The sequence below is a fragment of the Phasianus colchicus genome, chromosome 7 (genome assembly GCF_987193195.1).
Source record: "Phasianus colchicus chromosome 7, bPhaCol1.hap1.1, whole genome shotgun sequence".
NCBI classification, from domain to species: domain Eukaryota; kingdom Metazoa; phylum Chordata; class Aves; order Galliformes; family Phasianidae; genus Phasianus; species Phasianus colchicus.
Window position 1 is genome coordinate 8641006 of NC_143442.1, and position 18484 is coordinate 8659489.

Genomic DNA, 18484 nt, shown 5'->3' on the forward strand with positions numbered 1-18484 from the left:
CACTTCAGGAAGAATCCAGATTACAAGTATGGTCATGGAGAACATTACAAAAGCTCTACTGTGCTGCTGCAGAAAGGAGCCAGCTAAGTGCCACTGCCAGAGTGAACAGAGCTCAGAGAGCACTGCTTTAACTCTTCCCTTGGAAAAAGAAACTCATCTAGAGCGACAGACACAATTCTTCATTTGCTTTAAGACATTCTTGCTGATGTTGTAGAATTGCTCCTTCACTGCAACATGCTCAGTGTCACACTGAACTCCTTTACTGTACAAACTGTAGCTACAGAAAGGACATTGACATTTGGTAACTTTTAAACATCGGTTCCTTAAAGAGAAGGGATCACAGAACCGATCCAAATCTGTTTGAGAGGGTTGGAGACCAAATTAAAATTCCCACAACAGAAGCAAAGGGTGGCAATCTTCATCAAAGAGCCTGGACATGCTGAAAGCCATCAAGATGCCCCGGTAGGACAGTCCAAGACACTGCTCTCTCTGGTATGCCATCTACTTCCCACACAGCTACAGTCAATACTGTAAATCTGTCAGATCAAAACTCATTAAGGGAGCAGGGACCAGCAAGAGAAAGGAGGCTTGGACTGAAAGATGACAGACGTGCTAAACTTTTTCCATAAATTCATCAGAGCATGCACATCAGCATTTAAATGTCAAGAGAACACAGTAACATAGGTGTGCTTACAAGATAAATATACTATCTCCTTTTTAATAGCAGACCTCTTTCACGGGAGAATAACACTGTTTGAAGCAGTACTGTTGGTTAGTGGAAATGCTAAGTCACAGCCTGAACCAGTGACTGAGCAGCTGGTGGGAAGGCAGGGCTGACCCAGGGGAACTCAGGTGCATGCAATGTACCTGAGTAACTGGAAGGGGTGGATCCTGGCCCCATACCTTCCAAGACGTCATTTAAGGGTTGGCAGAGGGAAAGATAAGTTTTGTCTGAAGATCTCTGCCTGCTTGAGGACCTTACAGACCTTCTGAAGGTAAGCAGCTCCTTTCTCTTATTTTTCTGTGCCCCCTGCTGTCGTGTTTGAGTGCATTGTCGCTTGCTATGGTCTGGGATCTTGCTGCTCTGCTGTCTTGTTGCACTTTCCATTGCTTTATAGTAAGTAATAGTAGCTATCTGAAAGGTCTCCAGTTTAAGCCACAGAGTTGTCAGGAAGGATGGAGAAAATGAGGTGGGAACAATGCATTGGCTCTACATCTAAAGCAAAAAGAACTTTTATTTAGAAGCTTTGGAAATCATACATCTGCTTTCACTATCATGTCAATAAAAAAATAACAATCACAGTTCTAGGAAACTGTAAGTTTACTTCTCTGGAGAGTCTCTAGTGGAGATGGTGTTGTCAGCTCTGACCCAGAACTGAGGGTAGATGTATGGGCCTAAAGCAATTGCACAAGGTCCCATTTGATTTAGCAGAGCAAAGGCAGAGAGCCAGAATCATTTCTATTTCAGTGAAAAAAGGCTTAAAGACACAGTCCCAACTTGGCAAACCCCTAGAAAGCAGTTTTGTAACTGTCTTTCTAAACCAAATGGATGATTATTTCTTCTTGTTCTTAATTTCGTTATTGTTCTTAATTTGGTTAATTCCAGGAAAGTCTGGAATTACCAAGAATTATCAGATAGTAACAGAGCATTTGGTGCTTGTAAAGCAGGAAAGAATCAATCCCAGTCTTACAGACATCTGTTGTGCAGACTGGGCCTCTCCTTGCAAAAATGCAATCATTTGGGTTTTATTCTTAAAACTAAAACCTTGATCCTTGAAGCTACTTGTAACAATGCCCAACTGCTATTTCTGCACAGTGAAGCCCTGGCAGAACTCGGGTTTCTACCTTGGATGAGAAGGTACTCTCACAAAGCAGTGTAGTAACAAGCAAGCTTGTCCTGGAACACAAAAACCTCTAAACAGTTATTTTCTGTTTCAGCATGCTAAAGAGTGCTGAGAGAAAGTATAAAAGAAAGCTTTCACCAGCAGAGAGCCTGAAACACTTGCCAGTCTGCACCATTCAAACAAAAGAGCCTAAACAAAGTGAGTGGAGTAAATCTGTTACTGGAAACACAGAGTTTCTCTTGTCAAGCTCTCTGAAACAGTCATAAAAAGATTCCATTTTCATTACAAGTTACTACTGAGAGGGGTTTTTACTGTGTGGTGTATAATCTGAATATGAAGCTGACATAATACTGCAGGATCATACTGGGAATGTGTGCCACAGGTCAAAGCGTTTGCAGTGCTTCCATTGTGAAAGGCAAGCAAAGGGAAAAGAAATGTGAGAGGAAGGAGGGAAAAAAAGCCATGCACGTCCCCCAGCCTTCCCTCTCTAAATCTCAGCATATTGGCAGAAATTAATTTCTATAGGAAGGGAATTGCACTGTTTGCAAAGCAATCCTCAAGGATTTATTGATCTTTTAAAGAAAAAGTCATTAAGCAGAGCAAGGAAGATTTACAACAAGTATGGGAAAACAAAACAATCTCTTGGGATCTTCACCAGGCCGAAACAGGATTAGCTTTGTAGTTTCTGTAATCTTCCTCACAGAAGAATGCTAATTCGGTCTCATTTGCTAGAACAAATAAAAAATTAAAGATTTAGCACACTGGGTAATGAACCACCACAAACAACAAGCAGCTATTTTGGAGCCTTAGAAGGCAACTGACAACTTGTTGGTCAAAGACAATTATAAATCACCAAACCACCACCTCATGTTTTTACTGAAGAGATTCCAGTACAAAATGCACAGCTTTGCTGTGTTAGAACAAGAACCTGAATACATACAAGTACATAAATAAGATTCCTAAAGATTTGTTTAATGTAGACTATAGAATTGTCTGTTTTGCATTCAGCAAATTAAGTGATTGCATTTCTAATGTCTTCAAATGCCATAAAAATAATGAAGTGTAACTCTCTCTTTTTTGTGCATTTGTCTTTTAGGGAAGAAAAAGAAACTATTTTCTTCCATGAAATTAGCCTGTAGGTATAATAATCTAATACTTAGAGGATCAGTAGAATATTTTACAGATCACTTTACATTCTCCCTCATGACCCATCAAAATATGTGTCTGAAGAAGTTAATTTTTTGCCCTGCTGATGATTAATTCATGAGGCTTCAACAATATGCAAAGTGAAAGACACAAATTGGCTTCTCCAGCAATACCTTCAAATACCTCTAATTATTCACAGGGGATATGGCAGAGCTAAAGGACCCACAAAGGTTCAGAGCAGTCACAATTCTTTCAACCCAGTAGGTCAAGGACTTCCTCTTCTAAAACAATAAGTCAGCAACATTACTAATTCAGAACAGAGACAAATCTGATGGAAAGCCTCCACAATTATTAAACATGGACTTCTTTAAGGTGCTGAGCCAATAAGTTCCATGCTCATTTTTTAAATTAAACCTGAAGTTAATGAAGACTGCTTGTCTTGTGTTTTTTTTTTTTAAAAAGGGGAATAGCAGAAGGGGTTTTAGAATCTCAACTAGAAAATAGACAAGACTGTTAGCAATGAATACTGAATGCTTTATTTACATACACTCTACTTTAAAAAAAAAAAAAAAAACAAATAGGCAAGCGCTAACTTTGCTGACTAGATCATAGCTGTAATAATAACCACAACCACAGAGGCTTTTACAAGAATATTTATCTCATGTCCTCAAACTTACAATTTTTCTAACCTAACCCTGTTAAGTGTCAAGGATGATCAAATGTAGCTTAGAAAAAACATCTGCCAGTCTCCAAACTTCCCAGGTTTTCTAACAAATTGTTTTATTCTAGAAAATCTTATCCAGACTAAATAATGGAAAAAAACATAATATGCCCATAGGAGGTTTCAAGTCTTCCTGATGCAGTGTATGAAATGACAATTAACAGTACATGCTATCATGTTTTACATTGTTGATTTCCCATCTTCCACTTGTCATGGAAGGATTGCTTCAAGATTTTACTACAAAGACTCCATGCCTAACTTGGCTAATTTTCTGGTCAAGACATGCTGGAACATATCAAAATTGTATAATACCCTAAATTAAGAAAAGGAAACAATAATCCACCAAACTCTTTATACATAAGCACAGAGCAGTCAGCTCTCTTCTAACCTCAATTTTCTGATGCTTGTTTTGAGATCATACTGAACTGTTTCAGCGCTGTAGCTACAATCTTAGTTGCAAAGGTGTGTACAAATATTTGTTAATGCCTTTTTGCATGTGGACAGCTCTGGATGATACCAGCTCCAATGTAACACTCAGTGCTGTCATCAGTCTCTCTTCTGAGCTGTATTGACTCTTGCATCTTAGGTAGATGAGAATCGTGCTTAAACAAAGCTCTTGCTAGCTAAGCTACAAATTATAAGGCTTGAGTGCCAATAATCCTCCTTCCTGAGGAATTACTTTTCCCCCACCTGAAAAGGTCTAGGTTAGTTTTAAAAAAGCCGAAGAAGACAATGACTTTTGGGAAAGGCATACTGAGGCAGCTGTGGTACATCCCAGAGAAAAGCAATAAAGAGACCCCTTCCTCCCATATCATCAAAAAGTAAATGGCCAAATGGCAGAAGCTCCACTCCTTGAAACCTTTCAGACTATATGAGACAAAAGAGCCAAGAAACCCATAAGGAAAAAAATATATATATTATTTCTGGGAAGCAATCAGAGGGCTTCAGGAGCAGGAGGGAGCTTTCTTTGACACCTCTGCACTTAGAGTGCAGGGAGTTATGCACCATAGCTAGGCAAAGCACAATCAAATGAGTGTGTGTCCATATCAAGGTGGAATGTGAATACATTCCCTGAAGTGCCCTGCTGCCACAAAGTCATTCAGCCACATTTATGAGAAGCCCAAAGGACATCCAGGGACCATCAATTTCATCATGACAGATATTTCTTTACATTATTACCAAATGACATGCCCTATATGCAATCCCCTGTCAAAATGTGAGAAATCAGGTCAAGCTTCAACTTCATGCTACGTTCAGCACATTCTCTAACTGACATTACTTGAGCTTTTTCATGCAATCTGACTATCAAGAACTGTATGTTGCACACTAAAACAAATCTAATCTTATTATTCCATATTGGTTCCACTACTTGCATTACTAACCAAAACATCCGTTTAAATGTTACTGATAAGACTAAGCAGGCATGGTACTAATAACCTATCTGCCAATCATTTAAAATTGCTCTCTGCAGAATTATAAGCATACCTTCTAAAATCACTATTTGTATTCTGAACATTTGGAGTGCAGATACCTGCTGCCCTCAGTTCAATGATTTGAATGTATATTATCCTGCCTTCTTCCCAGAATAATTATCAAGTAGTGTAAAGAGCATCAGGAATACCATTTACTTTTCAGCAGGCTATCCAAACATAATCAGCCAGTTATCAGTTTAATGACAACCACAATGAACAGCACCTTCAGTCAATACAAGTGTCCTCATACCTACTCCAGCTGCTTTCAATGTGCTGTCTTCTTTCAAAATCAGCTTGTCATCATCTTCCAAACTCACTACTAGATCACCAGTCTACAAATTAGAGAACCAGAACACAAAGAATTTACTGTCTCTGTTCGAGTCCTGTTTTACAGTGCAAAGGTCTGCCTGCATAAAAGCATGTAAAAGGGAAGAAAACAGCAAATAGCCATACCTTAGATTTGTGAGCTTGGTGAATAATCTTCATTGTATCTGAAAGAAAATACAATATTTTTCTAAAATAAGGCTTAATATGCAGGCAATGCTGGAAATTATACTTAGGGAAGAAAAAAGTAACAAAGGGCTATGATTGAAAAATTCTTTATTATTAACAATTGTCTGAAATTGTCTTTATTATTAACAACTCAGTCTGAAAGAGAAAATCTTTTGATTTCCCAATCTTGCAGCCAGCCTTACACCAGCCATTCCAGCATTAAGGCACTACAACTTAAGGAGTTTCTGTCTACTACCTGAATTACAATAACTAAGTAGCCATCCCAACTGCCAGTGAAATATACATATGTCAAAATACCAGTTAGGGTGTTCTAACCAAACTGGTTTTATACATGCAATTGGGGCAAGACAAACAGTATTAATATGCTGGCACCTAGTACAGATAAGTGGATAAGAAGCAAGTGATGAAGACACAGTAACCTGATCGCTTCAGATCATTCCTCAAAATCTTCCTTCCCATGAAGAAAGTACCCATGGTAGAAATTGTTGAGCAAGTTCTTTCTCCATTAACGTGCACAATTTCTCCTTTCTTTCTACACTTTCTTTGTATTTGCCTGTGATATTTTTATGCAGTGTTGCATTAAAGCTTTGGAACAAGACCAAGTAATCACGGCAAAAACATACAGTGATTGTGAAACCATTCTACCACAGCAAACGCAATCCTCCAAGTTTTAAGCTTCTAGGTCTACTTTACCACATTTCCTCTTTTACTGTTATTGGCACAGTTGTCCTCTGATCTATTGACTATATTTTACTTACATCTTTACCACTGGCATCCAATAATTTACTGTGATCTCATTTGAGCTATTAAATGCTTTCTCTAACTCTGTCACCAGAGGTGAAACTGCAGCTTCTTCTCATCATAGCTACGTCCTCTCAATTGCTTTTGCTGTTTCATCTCAATTTAGTTCCACTCATCCACTCATCGTGTTTCCAGGTTTGTTTTTTTTTTTTTTAATCTTTTCTGGTAGTGGATTCTTCGTGGCAATAGATCATAGTGGCTTCCTGTCTCTGAAATATCAACCATACTGTTCCATATTTATGGGAGGAAAAAGTAGAGAAGCTGTCTATGAGACAAGATGGCCCTCAGGCCAGCATTGTCAGCAAAAAGGAGGTAATGGCAGGGTAGAAAGTTGAGAAGATGGCCTAGAATTCTTCTCAGTCTAATGATGTGTAACTGCACTATTCATGCAGAAGTCTTCCTGTCCTTTCATCACCAAAATACAATAGAGATAATAGAACACACAAGAGATGCCAAAATCACAAACCTGGAGGTATGACTCACAGCCTATGGGGAAGGTGAGGAACTTGGGCTTGATTTTTTTTTTTTTTCCTGTGAAAATTTAAGCATAGCTAGCACCATCCCACAGAAATAGGCCTTCTCTGACTTGCCTAACAGGTTGTGAAGTTCTGTAATGTTTTCTACTCACATTATGCACAGTCCTACGCAGCACATTCGGGTGCTCAGCCACAGCATATGCTCTGGGCAAAACTGAAAGCGATGAAAGAACAGCAGGGATAGGCAGCATCAGGCATGTAACTGCAGTCCTAGATGGGACTCCGTCATCCATGCAAAGCAAGAGATATCAGGGGGAGGAAGGGCACCTCCAAATTCAAACTATTAGGACATCAAGTATTACATTAAAAACAATAATCTTCAACTCCTTGTTGCTCACAATTGTAAATCTTAACCCCTAACTTCTTCTGTTTTCATCTCACACCATCAGCTATCAGAATGCTTGGCCTTTTTTTTTTAATAGGCCAATAGAGTCAACTGCTATTTGCGTGTATTAAGTAGGTTTCTCAATCAGTTCTTAGAGTCACTGAAGAGAAAGAAGCCTGTAACTCCAGAACATGGGAAATAGGTGATTACTTACACTTAAGTGATCTCCAAGGGAACTTACAGAATTGTTAAACTGAGGAGAAAGTATGTGACTGACATGTAAGTTACCACACTCCAAGATTTGAAATAATTTAGTTTATTTTGAAAGTATGTTCCATCCCAAACCAATAATAGCACACAATCATGCAAAGCTTCATACAAAGAAACACAAACACTGTTTTACATTAGAAGACAGATTGAGCCTAAATTTGATACCAGGCTATTTCACTCTGTCAGCTGTTATTTAAGAGCTTTCTTACTTTGACTGATCTTCCCCTCCTCTTCTCATATTATGTGAATTATTTAAGAGTATGAGTTTTATGCATTTTCCTTCTACTGCCTTATGCTCCTGCTTCATGATCCTTATTGTCCTCACTATTAGTAAAAAGATACCCAAATACATATGCACAAATGGAACTACAATTTCAAAGTGTTTGAGGTCACAAGCTGTTCTGTAAAGTAAAAATAGAGCTGAAAGGTGCTTATAAAAGTAATAAAAATATCAAAAAATATTGTTACCAATTAGCACAGAACATATAATGTGCAGCCTAATTCAAAGATAAATACAGAAGCTCAAAACAATGGTCAGGTTCTTCAGGTCCTGGAGGTATAATCCCAACTGCAAGAGCTGCAAATATAGGCAGGCACTGCAACCAGCATGATTATGCTAAAAGCTGTCTCCTAAACTGTCTAAATTGGTATGAAAGATTACAGCTGCATTTTGCTAGAGATAAATTAAGAAAAAATACCTACCGTACTTGTAAGCTTTAAAAGGAGGAGGAAGTCCTGTTCTTGAAGGCACATCTGTTAACATAAAATCACAAAGCTAGAATGAAGTTATCTTTCTAAATTTCTAGTAATGCATGTGAGTGCATTGCATACACCCTGGACATCAAAATAAATCCTCGGCACAGGAGAGTCGTTAGAGTATTAAATACTGAAATATAGCCTTTGGCTCAGATTCTGCAGTTAGTCCATATTGGCTTAACATCACTCAAGCATGAAGTCCCTCTGAACTGAATGATCCATGCAGACAGCAATTCAGTGCAATTAGGTTATGATCACAGGAGTCTGATCCTTCAGAAATCTGCCAGAAACATCCTGTTAATGGTTTGTATGGTTCAAAGTTCAGCATCTCTCACTACCTTACACCTCCAGCATCCTAACAACCATCATTACTAACTGAATTGTTCAGTAAACACAGTTTTGCTAACCAGTCACAACAAGGAAGTCAAAAGTAGAAAATTAACTCTTTAGGCATACGCAGTACACAGCCTCCCTGGTGCCAGTGTCCCCAGTATTTTTATCTAGGTATTTACCCAGGCCTTGTTAGGCCCAGCTACTATCAGATACTTGGCAGCAATGTGGCTGAAAGCAAAAATCTAGTTTAGAAACTTATCTCAAACTCCTCCTTCAAAACAGATTACAGGAAAGGAAGTAAACATGGATTTTGGACCAGAACAGTACTACCCATCTGTGAAATACAGCTGGCACCAGTTTTGTCTCAACAATGAATTACAATACTGCACACATCAAAAGCGAGAGGTTTTGTTTGGTTTTTTTTTTTGCATTTTTTTATTTTCTTTTTCATAACTGCAGCTGTACCAGATGTTCTGAAAGTGCTTGTAGTTCTCTAAAAGCATCCTAAGATCTAGCCATGCCAATCACCGTCTACTAGAAAGGAAGTTGCTGAAAACACAGTACAGCTGTGATGCCCAGGGCAATATCCCAGAAGTTGCTCAAATGTGATCAGTTGCAACAGTTCCAGACTTGTTTAAGCTGACATCATGCAAAATAAATAAATCAAAGCCTGTTGATCTGCACACTTTGAATGTCTCTATTTAGATGTGAAGAAATACACCTGCAAGATTAGTTAACGCCCTACCTAATGAGTTGCTACATGGGCTGGTCTGCATCTATTAACCTTTAGATACACTGTCACTTTCAGACAGGTTCTGGAAATGCAAATCTGCACCATAAAGCTCAAGACGAGGACAGAAACTCAGAAGAGAGCAGGCAGATCTCACAGTGTCAAAAACAATTTTTCACAATCCCCTCTCCTTTCACAAATAGCAAACAGACTTTCATTCCCACATTCCACACAGTGGTGCAACTCCTATGGATCAAAAGCTCCTTAAAATCTATTGATTTCCCCCAGTTAATTTCTGAATAGCTGCCTGACAGCACCGCCCAAGGAGCCCGAGGCATGGAGCCAAGTGTAGCAATGCCCTTGTCTGGCAGTCAAAAAGGATGGAGCACTTGGAGGATTTAGGCAGACAGAGCAGTACACTCAAATGCAGGCATGGCACACCTACCATGGAAGCTCTCATTAGGTACAGACCTCTCATCCAAGGGAGGAGAGCACAGGGGACAAAATACAAATCTGGCATCTCTACCAAAGCCACAGAATTCCCACATTTTTTTCCACTTTGCTTTCTAGCGTAGGGATGACAACAAAAAGGACAAGCAAATAAATAACAATCCCTTACCCTTCTGCACAAAAGCAATGAACTGCTTCACTGTCTGATTCAAATTAACTCCATGATAAACCACAGGCCTGAAATTCCGGTGCTCAAAGGAGCGAACAAGGCGAACTGTGATGGTTGAGCTTTCTGCTGTCATGAGAATGAATTTTAAATAACCTGGAAAACATCAAGGAGAGGAACTATTGACTCTCCTCTGTGCATGGGCACAGCTGGAAAACAAGGTGTGGATAAACCTCAGTGATATAGACTCATACACACGGGGAGACATTTCATAGCAGTGTGCCCCTCAGGGCTTTGCTTTTAGTAGTTCTACAGAAGCAGCAATGGAATCACAAGCAGTTACCCAGGGTTTTATTGGCCCTACACATGAAGCAGCCAATGTGTGCACTGTGTACTGCAGCACCCGACTCCGTTAAACAGACAAGAACGTTATGGGTAAATGCAAGTGACCTATTTGTCGTTTGGGTCATTTTACCTGCTGTACCCTTGTGCTCTAAAAGAATGTTCTTGTGTGATCAAAAGCAAACCTTTTCAAATGTATTTACGTTGTACAGAGCCAAAAAAAATCCCAAAAAGGAGCACACAATGCTCCTCCTCACCTCCTTTCAGGGACTGAAAACTCCCCCCCACATACACGCAAATAATTCTCCTGGGATACTACAGCAGAATTAATGGGGTTAATTCGTAATGATATGAATGGAGAATGGCTCTACGTGCTTCACATTCCTTTGACAGAGAGCAGAACTTTCAACGGCTCTGTTTTACGAGCCCAAGCCCCTCTTTAAACAGGCCCACCGCCACCCTCCCTTCACGCACCCACGGACAAATGGCGACTGCCCAGACCCCGGAAGAGGAGCGTGAACAGCTCCCAAGCTTACCGCCAGCCCGCAGCCGTTACTTCCGGGTTTCGTCCCCCGCCCCGCCCCCTTGCACAGTCTCACCAAATCACATCCGAGGGGTGATACAGATCCTGAACAAACCGAGCTGCGGGATTGGCTGCGAGGCACCCTGTCCCCGCCCCTCAATCCTGGCCGCCTCGTTGTCGGGCAATGTCCAAGCCCCGTGCGGAGGTGGGCGGACTCCCCAGTGCGGCGCTGTTTTTCCATTGGCCCTTTGCCCGATTTTTCCCTCCCCCTGCGAGCGCCGATTGGCGCAGCGTTAGCCGCGGCGACGGGATTGGCCAGCGGGCTCGGTGGCGAGGGCTGAGGCGGCAGAGCGGCTGGGGCGGTGCGGCAGAGTTGCGGCGCGCGGCGTTGGGGGTTCGTCGCCATGTCTGAGGTAGGGGCGGCGGCGGGGCCGCGGGTCGGGCGTCCCTCGATCCCCTTCTCGGTGCTGACCCGTGTCCTGCTGTGGGGCCTTTTTCCCCCAGGCCGCGTTCCAGAAGGCAGCTGAGGAGGTGAAGCAGCTCAAGTCGCAGCCTACGGACCAGGAGATGCTCGATGTGTACAGCCACTACAAGCAGGCCACGGTGGGCGACGTGAACACGGGTACGTGCTGGGGGATTGCTGGGCACCTCCGTCGGGAAGGGACTGCTGAGGGCAGGGATGCTGCGTAGTGTGAGCACGTTTAGCCAGGCGCGGGCAGCGCGACACTAGGAGTGCAGGAGGAAGATTGGTAAACTAGAGTGCTGAAAGCAGTGCTGGAAAACTGAAGTGGAAAGATAACACAGGATGTGCATGCGAGGAAGAACGCTTAGAAAAGCTGCAGTTAAATATCAAGCTGCAATCAAATATCATGGAAGAACTGCAGCAGAAATACTTCTGCAGAAGCGCTGTGCCAAATCCCTGCTGCTGCTTGTGATGCCACTAAAGCTCAGACTGTGACCAGCATTTAAAATGAGCCCTGTCTCTGGTGACCTTGTGTAGCACTTGAGAAACCAGAGCTAGGAAGAAAAGGGGTGTTTGGTTGGAGCTCTGGCCTCCTGAACTGGTTGCTTCTGAAGGTTGCTGAGTGTTGATTGAATCCAGAGCAGGCAAGAAAATGTACTGGAAATGATAAGTGTGGGTGTACGTAGTTGTTTATTCCCCTTATGACAGACAGCACTGGGGGGTGAAAGAGCTGAGCTTGATTTCAAGATGTAATCCTTTTGGTGTGGTTGGAGCTCAGTGTTTTTGCTTACCAAAGTGAAGTGGTGCTGTAGAGCTGTTAATATACCAACATGTCTGTAAGTGGTTGCATCGCAGTGAAGCAATAGCTGAGTTGGCTGGGAAAGCAGTCTGAGTAAGAGTAAGCTGATAGGTTTTTGTGCTGGAGGGAAGTACAGCTGCCAGCTATTTCTCTGTGCAGCACAAAAGGACCACTGTGGCTAACGGTTAGGCTACTTACCAATCCTGTTTAATTGATAATCTCAGGAAGTGTATTTATTGAGACAGAGGAAGTAAAAACAGAATAGATGTCAAATGAAGACTGATCATACACACATCCACACCTAACCCTGTTCTCTGTTTGGCTACAGTGTGGCTTGTAATGAAATGAATTAGAATTCAATGCCTATACTCATAGGATGACAGAACAAAGGAAGTACTTCGTTAGAAACATAATATTAACTTGATGATAAGATGTTCTAAGCTGTATATTACTGGCTTTTGATTTCTTGTCTTTGGGCATTTCATGACCTTAGGACATTTCTACTTCACTTTAGAGCTGATGTTCTTTAATCAGCTTGTTTTTGTGCCGCAGTATTCTTTTTGAAAAGTGCAGTGAGAAACCAACTGGCACCATTTGATGCTCTTCTGTTCAAATGCTGCTGTCTTAAGGGAATTTGACAGAGAGCTCTTCTATTACTACCAGTAGCATGTGGGCTTCTGGCTGTAGGTTAGGAAGGGGTAGGCTGCTAAGGTGAACCAGTATTTTATCATGGTTGAGAGCTAAATAGCCTTCAGGAAAAGAGTCAGAATTGTCTACAGCCAGGCCACACAGACTAATTGTGCTGCTTATCCTTTCTCCTAGATCGCCCTGGTATGCTTGACTTCAAAGGCAAAGCAAAGTGGGATGCCTGGAATGCATTGAAAGGTAAGTGTCTTCTTAAAAATTAAAAGTGAATAAATAAAACCAAGGGAAACTACTCAGAAAACCACATGTGGTTCAGCAAGAAATCAAATGGTGTTGTAAGAGCTTTAGAAGTATAAAATCATAATTCTTATTCTCTGCGAGGGAGAAATAGTTCTGAAAAATGTAGATTTTCTACTGTCAGAAAAAGAATTAAGTTATAAATTGCCCAAATAGCTGAAAATGTTACACAAAGGCAAACTGTAGCAGTAGCAGAAACTTAAAACTCCTTTCTGAGTCCCAGCCTAGCAGTACCTCGCAGTGATCTGCCCCTCAAGTTCCTTCCAGTTGTTCTTCTAGAGTTTTTCTAATCGGAATATCTGGGATATTTGCTGAGGAGCATAACAAGTAGTCTAAGCTATGAAAATGAGGTTTTTGTAGTGTTTTAACCAAGCCAGCACTACATCTAAATGCAGTCTGAGCTGTTTGAATAGCTTTTCTACAGTAACTGGGAATTGAGTTAATAGTTAAACCACTGTTTAGTTGTTGTCCATACAAATATAGCTTTGCTGTGAAACACTGTTTTCTCATGACTGCTGAGCAATTTTATTCAAAACTTTGATAGTGGATTCGTAGCCAAGTGACCCTATTAAGCTTCTCTGCTTTGTGTTACTATGCTGTGAAGTAGTGTAGCAGGGAGCTGTGACTTGCATGTAAATAGTATCCCAATGCTGAAGACTATTTTAATTCCAGACTCAGAACTGAGTGACTCTACACTTGTGGAAAGTACTTTAACAAAGACTCAGGGATCTTTTATGTAATGCAATTGTACAGGTACAGGCTGAGATACTGAAAAAATGCCTGCTGAGGGAGTTATTCTATTGCTGATCACGTTTCTTCTGTCCAGCTACAGTAGGGAATTGTTTTATTGAATGTGCAGTACTTGGCAGTGATTCTAGCTGAGAGAAAGGCAAAACAGATGCACTACAGTAAGTAACATGTCAGAAAGTTGTTCCTTTAGTAGTAACTTGGGAATGCATATGTAAATCAGCAACATCCATATAGAACAGAGTCAAAACTGAAAACTGTTCAAAGATCTATCTCTGAATAGTCAACGGAACAGTGCATAAGAGAGCATTAAAACTGTCTGATCAGGCAAATAAACAGTGATGAATGTATTTGTAGATGAGCAGGCTCGTGAATCTTGTAGGGAAGAGGAACAGGAAATACAGCTGTCGTGAATCAAACTCTGAGCTGATGAAGCTGAGACACTGTTGTCACCAGGCTTCAGTTGTCTCTGCATTTGTGTGTCCCTGCTCAAAGAAAAGCTCCCTCAGAGCATTTTGTTTAGCCACTGTATGTATTTTGACTGCTTCCTCTGTTTGTCTTTCAGGAATGTCCAAAGAAGATGCAATGAAAGCTTATGTAGCAAAAGTGGAAGAGCTAAAGGGCAAATATGGTATCTGAGGACTGAATAGAGCGGCCGTTTGCACATCTGAAACATGCCTTATTTCTAATACTGTGGAAAACTGATTTATGATGATGATGGTTTTAAATATGAAGTATACTGTAGCCTGCTCTTGTGATGCCTGTAGTTCTGGGGGAAGTCACATACCTGCGTAATGTACTGACACCATTTGAATTTTGAGAACAAAATAATCTGGAACTCATTAAAGTGCATTTGATACTTTAGCTGTTGTGATGTTCATCCCCTAGGAATTATTCTGAGCTCATTCACGAGTGGCTGTGTCACAGCTTTTAAACTCTAAGGTTAAAGCAGTGGTTAGCGCTCACCTCTCCAGTCTTGCCACCAGGGGGCCTTAGTAATCTGTTTCACTTGTATCCAAACAGTCCGGTGGTGTCCGGTGCTGCTTTGGGAATGTCTTGTGGATAAATTGGAACTGACAAAAGCTGGAGCACAGAGATTATCACTGAGGCTGTGTCTCATGTTTTGTGTGCTTAGAACACGGTGCTTGGTCGTTGTTGCCTGAGGTGTTCAGATTGATTCAACAACTGCCAAATGATCTTTCATACAATGCTTCTTGGAGATGTTATCCCTGAACAGTGGTGTTAGATATGGCAGATTCTCAGGATCTGAACGCAAAGCCTCCTCTGGGAAAGAAAGAGTTCTGCAGACAGGTGAGCTGTTGATGACCTGTATGCCTTACCACTGTAGCTACAGAGCATTAGTGTTGCCATGTACTGCAGCTACAGTGAGGGGTGAATCACTGGTTTAACACTTATGTAGCTCTTCATGAAAAACTTCAAAATCAGCAAAAGTCTACAAAGCCCACAGCTGTAACAATCTGAAGGCTCCATAGCTAGTCTATCTGCATAGCATGATCTGGTGCAGTTGCAGCTGCCAGAAAGGGAGCTTAAAATGTGACAATGAATCACCTCAGCATAGAGCATGTAAGAATGAAGTCTACACCTTGTACAGGAATAAAGCATGTTAATTGCTGCTGTCCTGAATAACATCAGAATGGATGAAGATCTGAAATCATAGCACATTCAGGAAAGTGACTGGGTTTGTTCTCTGTTCTCCTGAGGATCACTCAGTTGAATTCCTGTTGTTGGTTTGTTGGTTTATTTTTCCCTGGGTAAGTGGTATAAACATTTGGGGGTTTTAACAACCTCTTGTATTCTCTGTTAGTTATTTGATGTAAGTGCAATATTCACCTTGCAGAACACAAGTGAAAGCAGACATTCAGCAGAAGAGATTCTTAGCTCCTTGCCAGCCCCGAATTTCACAGCAGGCTCTGTTCTGCAGCTGTATTTTGTCATGCTGGCTAGCAGTGGAAGATTCTGTCAGCTTGTAGCATAATGCAACTCAGAGTGGCAAATACTTTCACTTCTACTTGTTTGCTGGAAGCTTATGTGCTTGAACATGCTTTGCCAACATGTTTTCTATCAAAACTAGGATTTGATTTTTTTGGAAACACTTGACTTTTGAGGACAGTAACATCAGTGGTCTTCATATCTAGCCTGCCCATTGGTAATCAGCTGTACAAGTCTGAGTTGTTATAAAAGCTAGAGCTCTGCAATAAGAGGTGGAAGGTACTGATGACTGTAAGCAGTGTTGGGATGAGAATCAGCAACATAAATATTGATCGCATGGCCTTTAAATTACTGATTAAAGCGCTGAGTGCTGTTTGTGAGCTGACCTCCTGCTGGCGCTCTCTCTCCAGGAATGCTGCATTGTTCATGGATGCTACAGCTTGGAAAAGGCTGTGAACTCAATCAAGGTGCTGGTGGTTTGGCAGCAGGGTGAATGTCTTGTAAACGTGTGGGCTGTGTGGCTGTTCTGAATGTATTGCTGACTTATACAGGTTGCGTAGTGCATGCTGGCAGGGTGGAGTGAGATATAATGCCTTGGCAGTAGCAGTGCCACAGCAGGAGTGATCTCAGGACATTTGAAGACAAATTTGTAGGTAGAGGTAATTGCTTTTACTAAACTGAAAACAGTGGTAAAAATAGACAAGTGTAAAAGAATATAGCCCTTGATATTAAAACAGAAGCAGCAGCAAGTCTCAAACCAAAATATAACTTCAGAATCACTACTCTGCCTGAAATAAGACATGCTTGAAGGAGCAGATTTTTCTGGGCAGTGCTGCAAAACAGGAGGTTGTTCTGACACCCATTCAGGGAGTTGCTGCTATTTCATCTGTGTTAGATGAAAGAAAGGACAGCAACACCCCAATCCTTGCTGTGTTTGTGGAAGGAAAAGACATGCTCTGGAACAAGCCTAACACGCCACAGGTCAGAGGCCAGCTGGCATACATGCTCTCAGATCTGCTTTGCTGAGTTTGCAGTGTGTGCAGAACGGAATCTGGACTTTGGATAAGGCAATAATAAATGCTAACTTGCATGTGTGATAAGACTTCTGTCTATTGCACTTCTACTGTTAGTTCTTGCCTAGACTGGTACCCAGTGCAATTAAAGAAACTATGGCGGGGGGTTGTGTTTGTTTTCCACATTGTTTTTTTTCTCATGGGTTTTCCTTGCTCTTACCAAAAACTTGAAGGTGCAATCCTCCTTCTGTAGCTATAACAAATCCCTATCATTATGCTGCTTTAGGACCATAACAAATTGTTCCATACTGAGAAGCTGTTTCCTATTTGATTAAAAGGCAGTCTGAGGGGAACTGCAGAACGTGACCATCTTTCTATCAAAATTCTCCAGTCCTAAGCTGGAGTGACCATGTTTCCTAATACCACTGTTTTAACCTTTCAACTGATTTGACCCTGATGATAGTGCTTGCTAAAAATAAATGACAATTGTGTTTGCTGTTTAAAATACAGGCATCTATCTACAGAGTGCTCAGAGCTGGCAATACTGGGCAATGCCAGTTTGAAGTGAGTGAGCATCTGAGCTGTGTGGTGCATGTTGGTGGAATTGATTATTAATGGAAGGCTTGGATATGTTTCTGAATGCCACAGCTAATTCCAGAAGTTACTCTGTCTTGCAAGTTGTCAGAGCTGTGAACTAAGATGAGTTGATATCACATAGGCACAGCATGTTTGAAAGAGTTCAGTAATAAACTAGGAAGGGTAGAAGTTGATAGAACAGAATTACATCAAAAGAAGACTGTCTGATTTTTTTTTTTTTTTTCTCGTTCACAAGTATAAGCACCTTTAGACTCAGATAAGTGCTGTATAGATTAACTAGTATTCAGCTGTTGACTTAAAGAGCAAATAATGTCTCTCCATCTTAGGTGTGAGTCTGTCTCCTTTACAAAATGAGCTTATATTTCCACTGGAAGGGGCATATCTGTCAAAACGTTGTCAAAATGTTGAAACACAACATGGGTGGTTTTCTAGAATAGTAACGTAGAGCCTTTGTATGGAGTGTGGTTGCAGTAGCATTTTAGTTTTCATTTCCTTTTCTGTCTGTGGCTTCAGGATGTTTGTTTGTTCCCAGCACTTGTACATTTATTTGTCAAGGTCTGGCTCTCCTGCCACTCCGTAGAACTGATTCATCTCTTACAATCATGTTGCCATCCAGTTTTAGAGCAATCCTTTGTTCTATCAAGAGTACGTGACAGTGTACAGAAGTGTTTTGTAAATTTCAGTGTGTCCTGCCTCTGTTTGCAAACCTTCCAATACTTGAGACTGTTCAGAAAAACGGAGAAGCTGTTGAAAAGTATAGTGTGATCAATAAGCATGGGCCTGAGGAGATGATGAATATCTGAAGACTTGAAGACGCCTTGCAGTCCTGGTACCTCTGGTCCAAATAACCAGAGCTCGAGCTCAATAAGTCTATGAAAGCAGTGATATGAAAAACAGCCTGAACATGGAATTGGTGGCTCCGCAGCTCCCTTCTGCAATATTCCTTGTGTTAGCAAAGATTATTGTAGCTCCAAGTACTGCCACTGCAGTGAGAAGTTCCTTATTGTCATGAAGTAGAGCCCAAAGTCCTGACAAATTGGGATGT

General features: G+C 41.2%; 2 protein-coding genes across 5 annotated transcripts; one reads left to right on the top strand and one right to left on the bottom strand.

The window, feature by feature from the left end:
* Positions 1 to 437: 437 nt before the first annotated feature.
* Positions 438 to 11334, bottom strand: C7H2orf76 (chromosome 7 C2orf76 homolog). Of its 4 annotated transcripts, none has more exons than XM_090143613.1 (6): positions 10942 to 11085; positions 10067 to 10219; positions 8331 to 8381; positions 5637 to 5674; positions 5434 to 5515; positions 438 to 2572 (listed from the first exon to the last, which is right to left on the bottom strand). In XM_090143613.1, the coding sequence occupies exons 2-6, from the start codon at positions 10197 to 10199 to the stop codon at positions 2496 to 2498; spliced, it is 381 nt and encodes a 126-aa protein (XP_089999739.1). In that variant the 5' UTR covers positions 10200 to 10219; positions 10942 to 11085; the 3' UTR covers positions 438 to 2495. The 4 variants fall into 4 exon arrangements, with proteins under 4 accessions (XP_089999739.1, XP_089999740.1, XP_089999741.1 ...); XM_090143614.1 differs by having other exon boundaries at positions 10880 to 10957; XM_090143615.1 differs by lacking the exon at positions 8331 to 8381 and having other exon boundaries at positions 10942 to 11112.
* DBI (diazepam binding inhibitor, acyl-CoA binding protein) lies at positions 11218 to 14743 on the top strand. Its single transcript, XM_031590700.2, has 4 exons — positions 11218 to 11341; positions 11433 to 11550; positions 13013 to 13075; positions 14445 to 14743. Exons 1-4 carry the CDS (start codon positions 11333 to 11335, stop codon positions 14516 to 14518), a joined length of 264 nt encoding a protein of 87 aa, XP_031446560.1. The 5' UTR covers positions 11218 to 11332; the 3' UTR covers positions 14519 to 14743.
* Positions 14744 to 18484: the final 3741 nt, after the last annotated feature.

Excerpts from the sequence above, each read along its gene's own strand:
- DBI (XM_031590700.2), top strand. Across the intron at positions 11,551-13,012 it reads GGTGGGCGACGTGAACACGG|ATCGCCCTGGTATGCTTGAC; the intron begins GTACGTGCTGGG and ends CCTTTCTCCTAG. Across the intron at positions 13,076-14,444 it reads TGCCTGGAATGCATTGAAAG|GAATGTCCAAAGAAGATGCA; the intron begins GTAAGTGTCTTC and ends TTTGTCTTTCAG.
- C7H2orf76 (XM_090143612.1), bottom strand. The coding sequence starts at position 11,334 with ATGGCGACGAACCCCCAACGCCGCGCGCCGCAACTCTGCCGCACCGCC. Across the intron at positions 8,382-10,941 it reads GTAACGGCTGCGGGCTGGCG|ATGTGCCTTCAAGAACAGGA; the intron begins GTAAGCTTGGGA and ends TTATGTTAACAG. Across the intron at positions 5,675-7,125 it reads TGCGTAGGACTGTGCATAAT|ATACAATGAAGATTATTCAC; the intron begins GTGAGTAGAAAA and ends ATTTTCTTTCAG.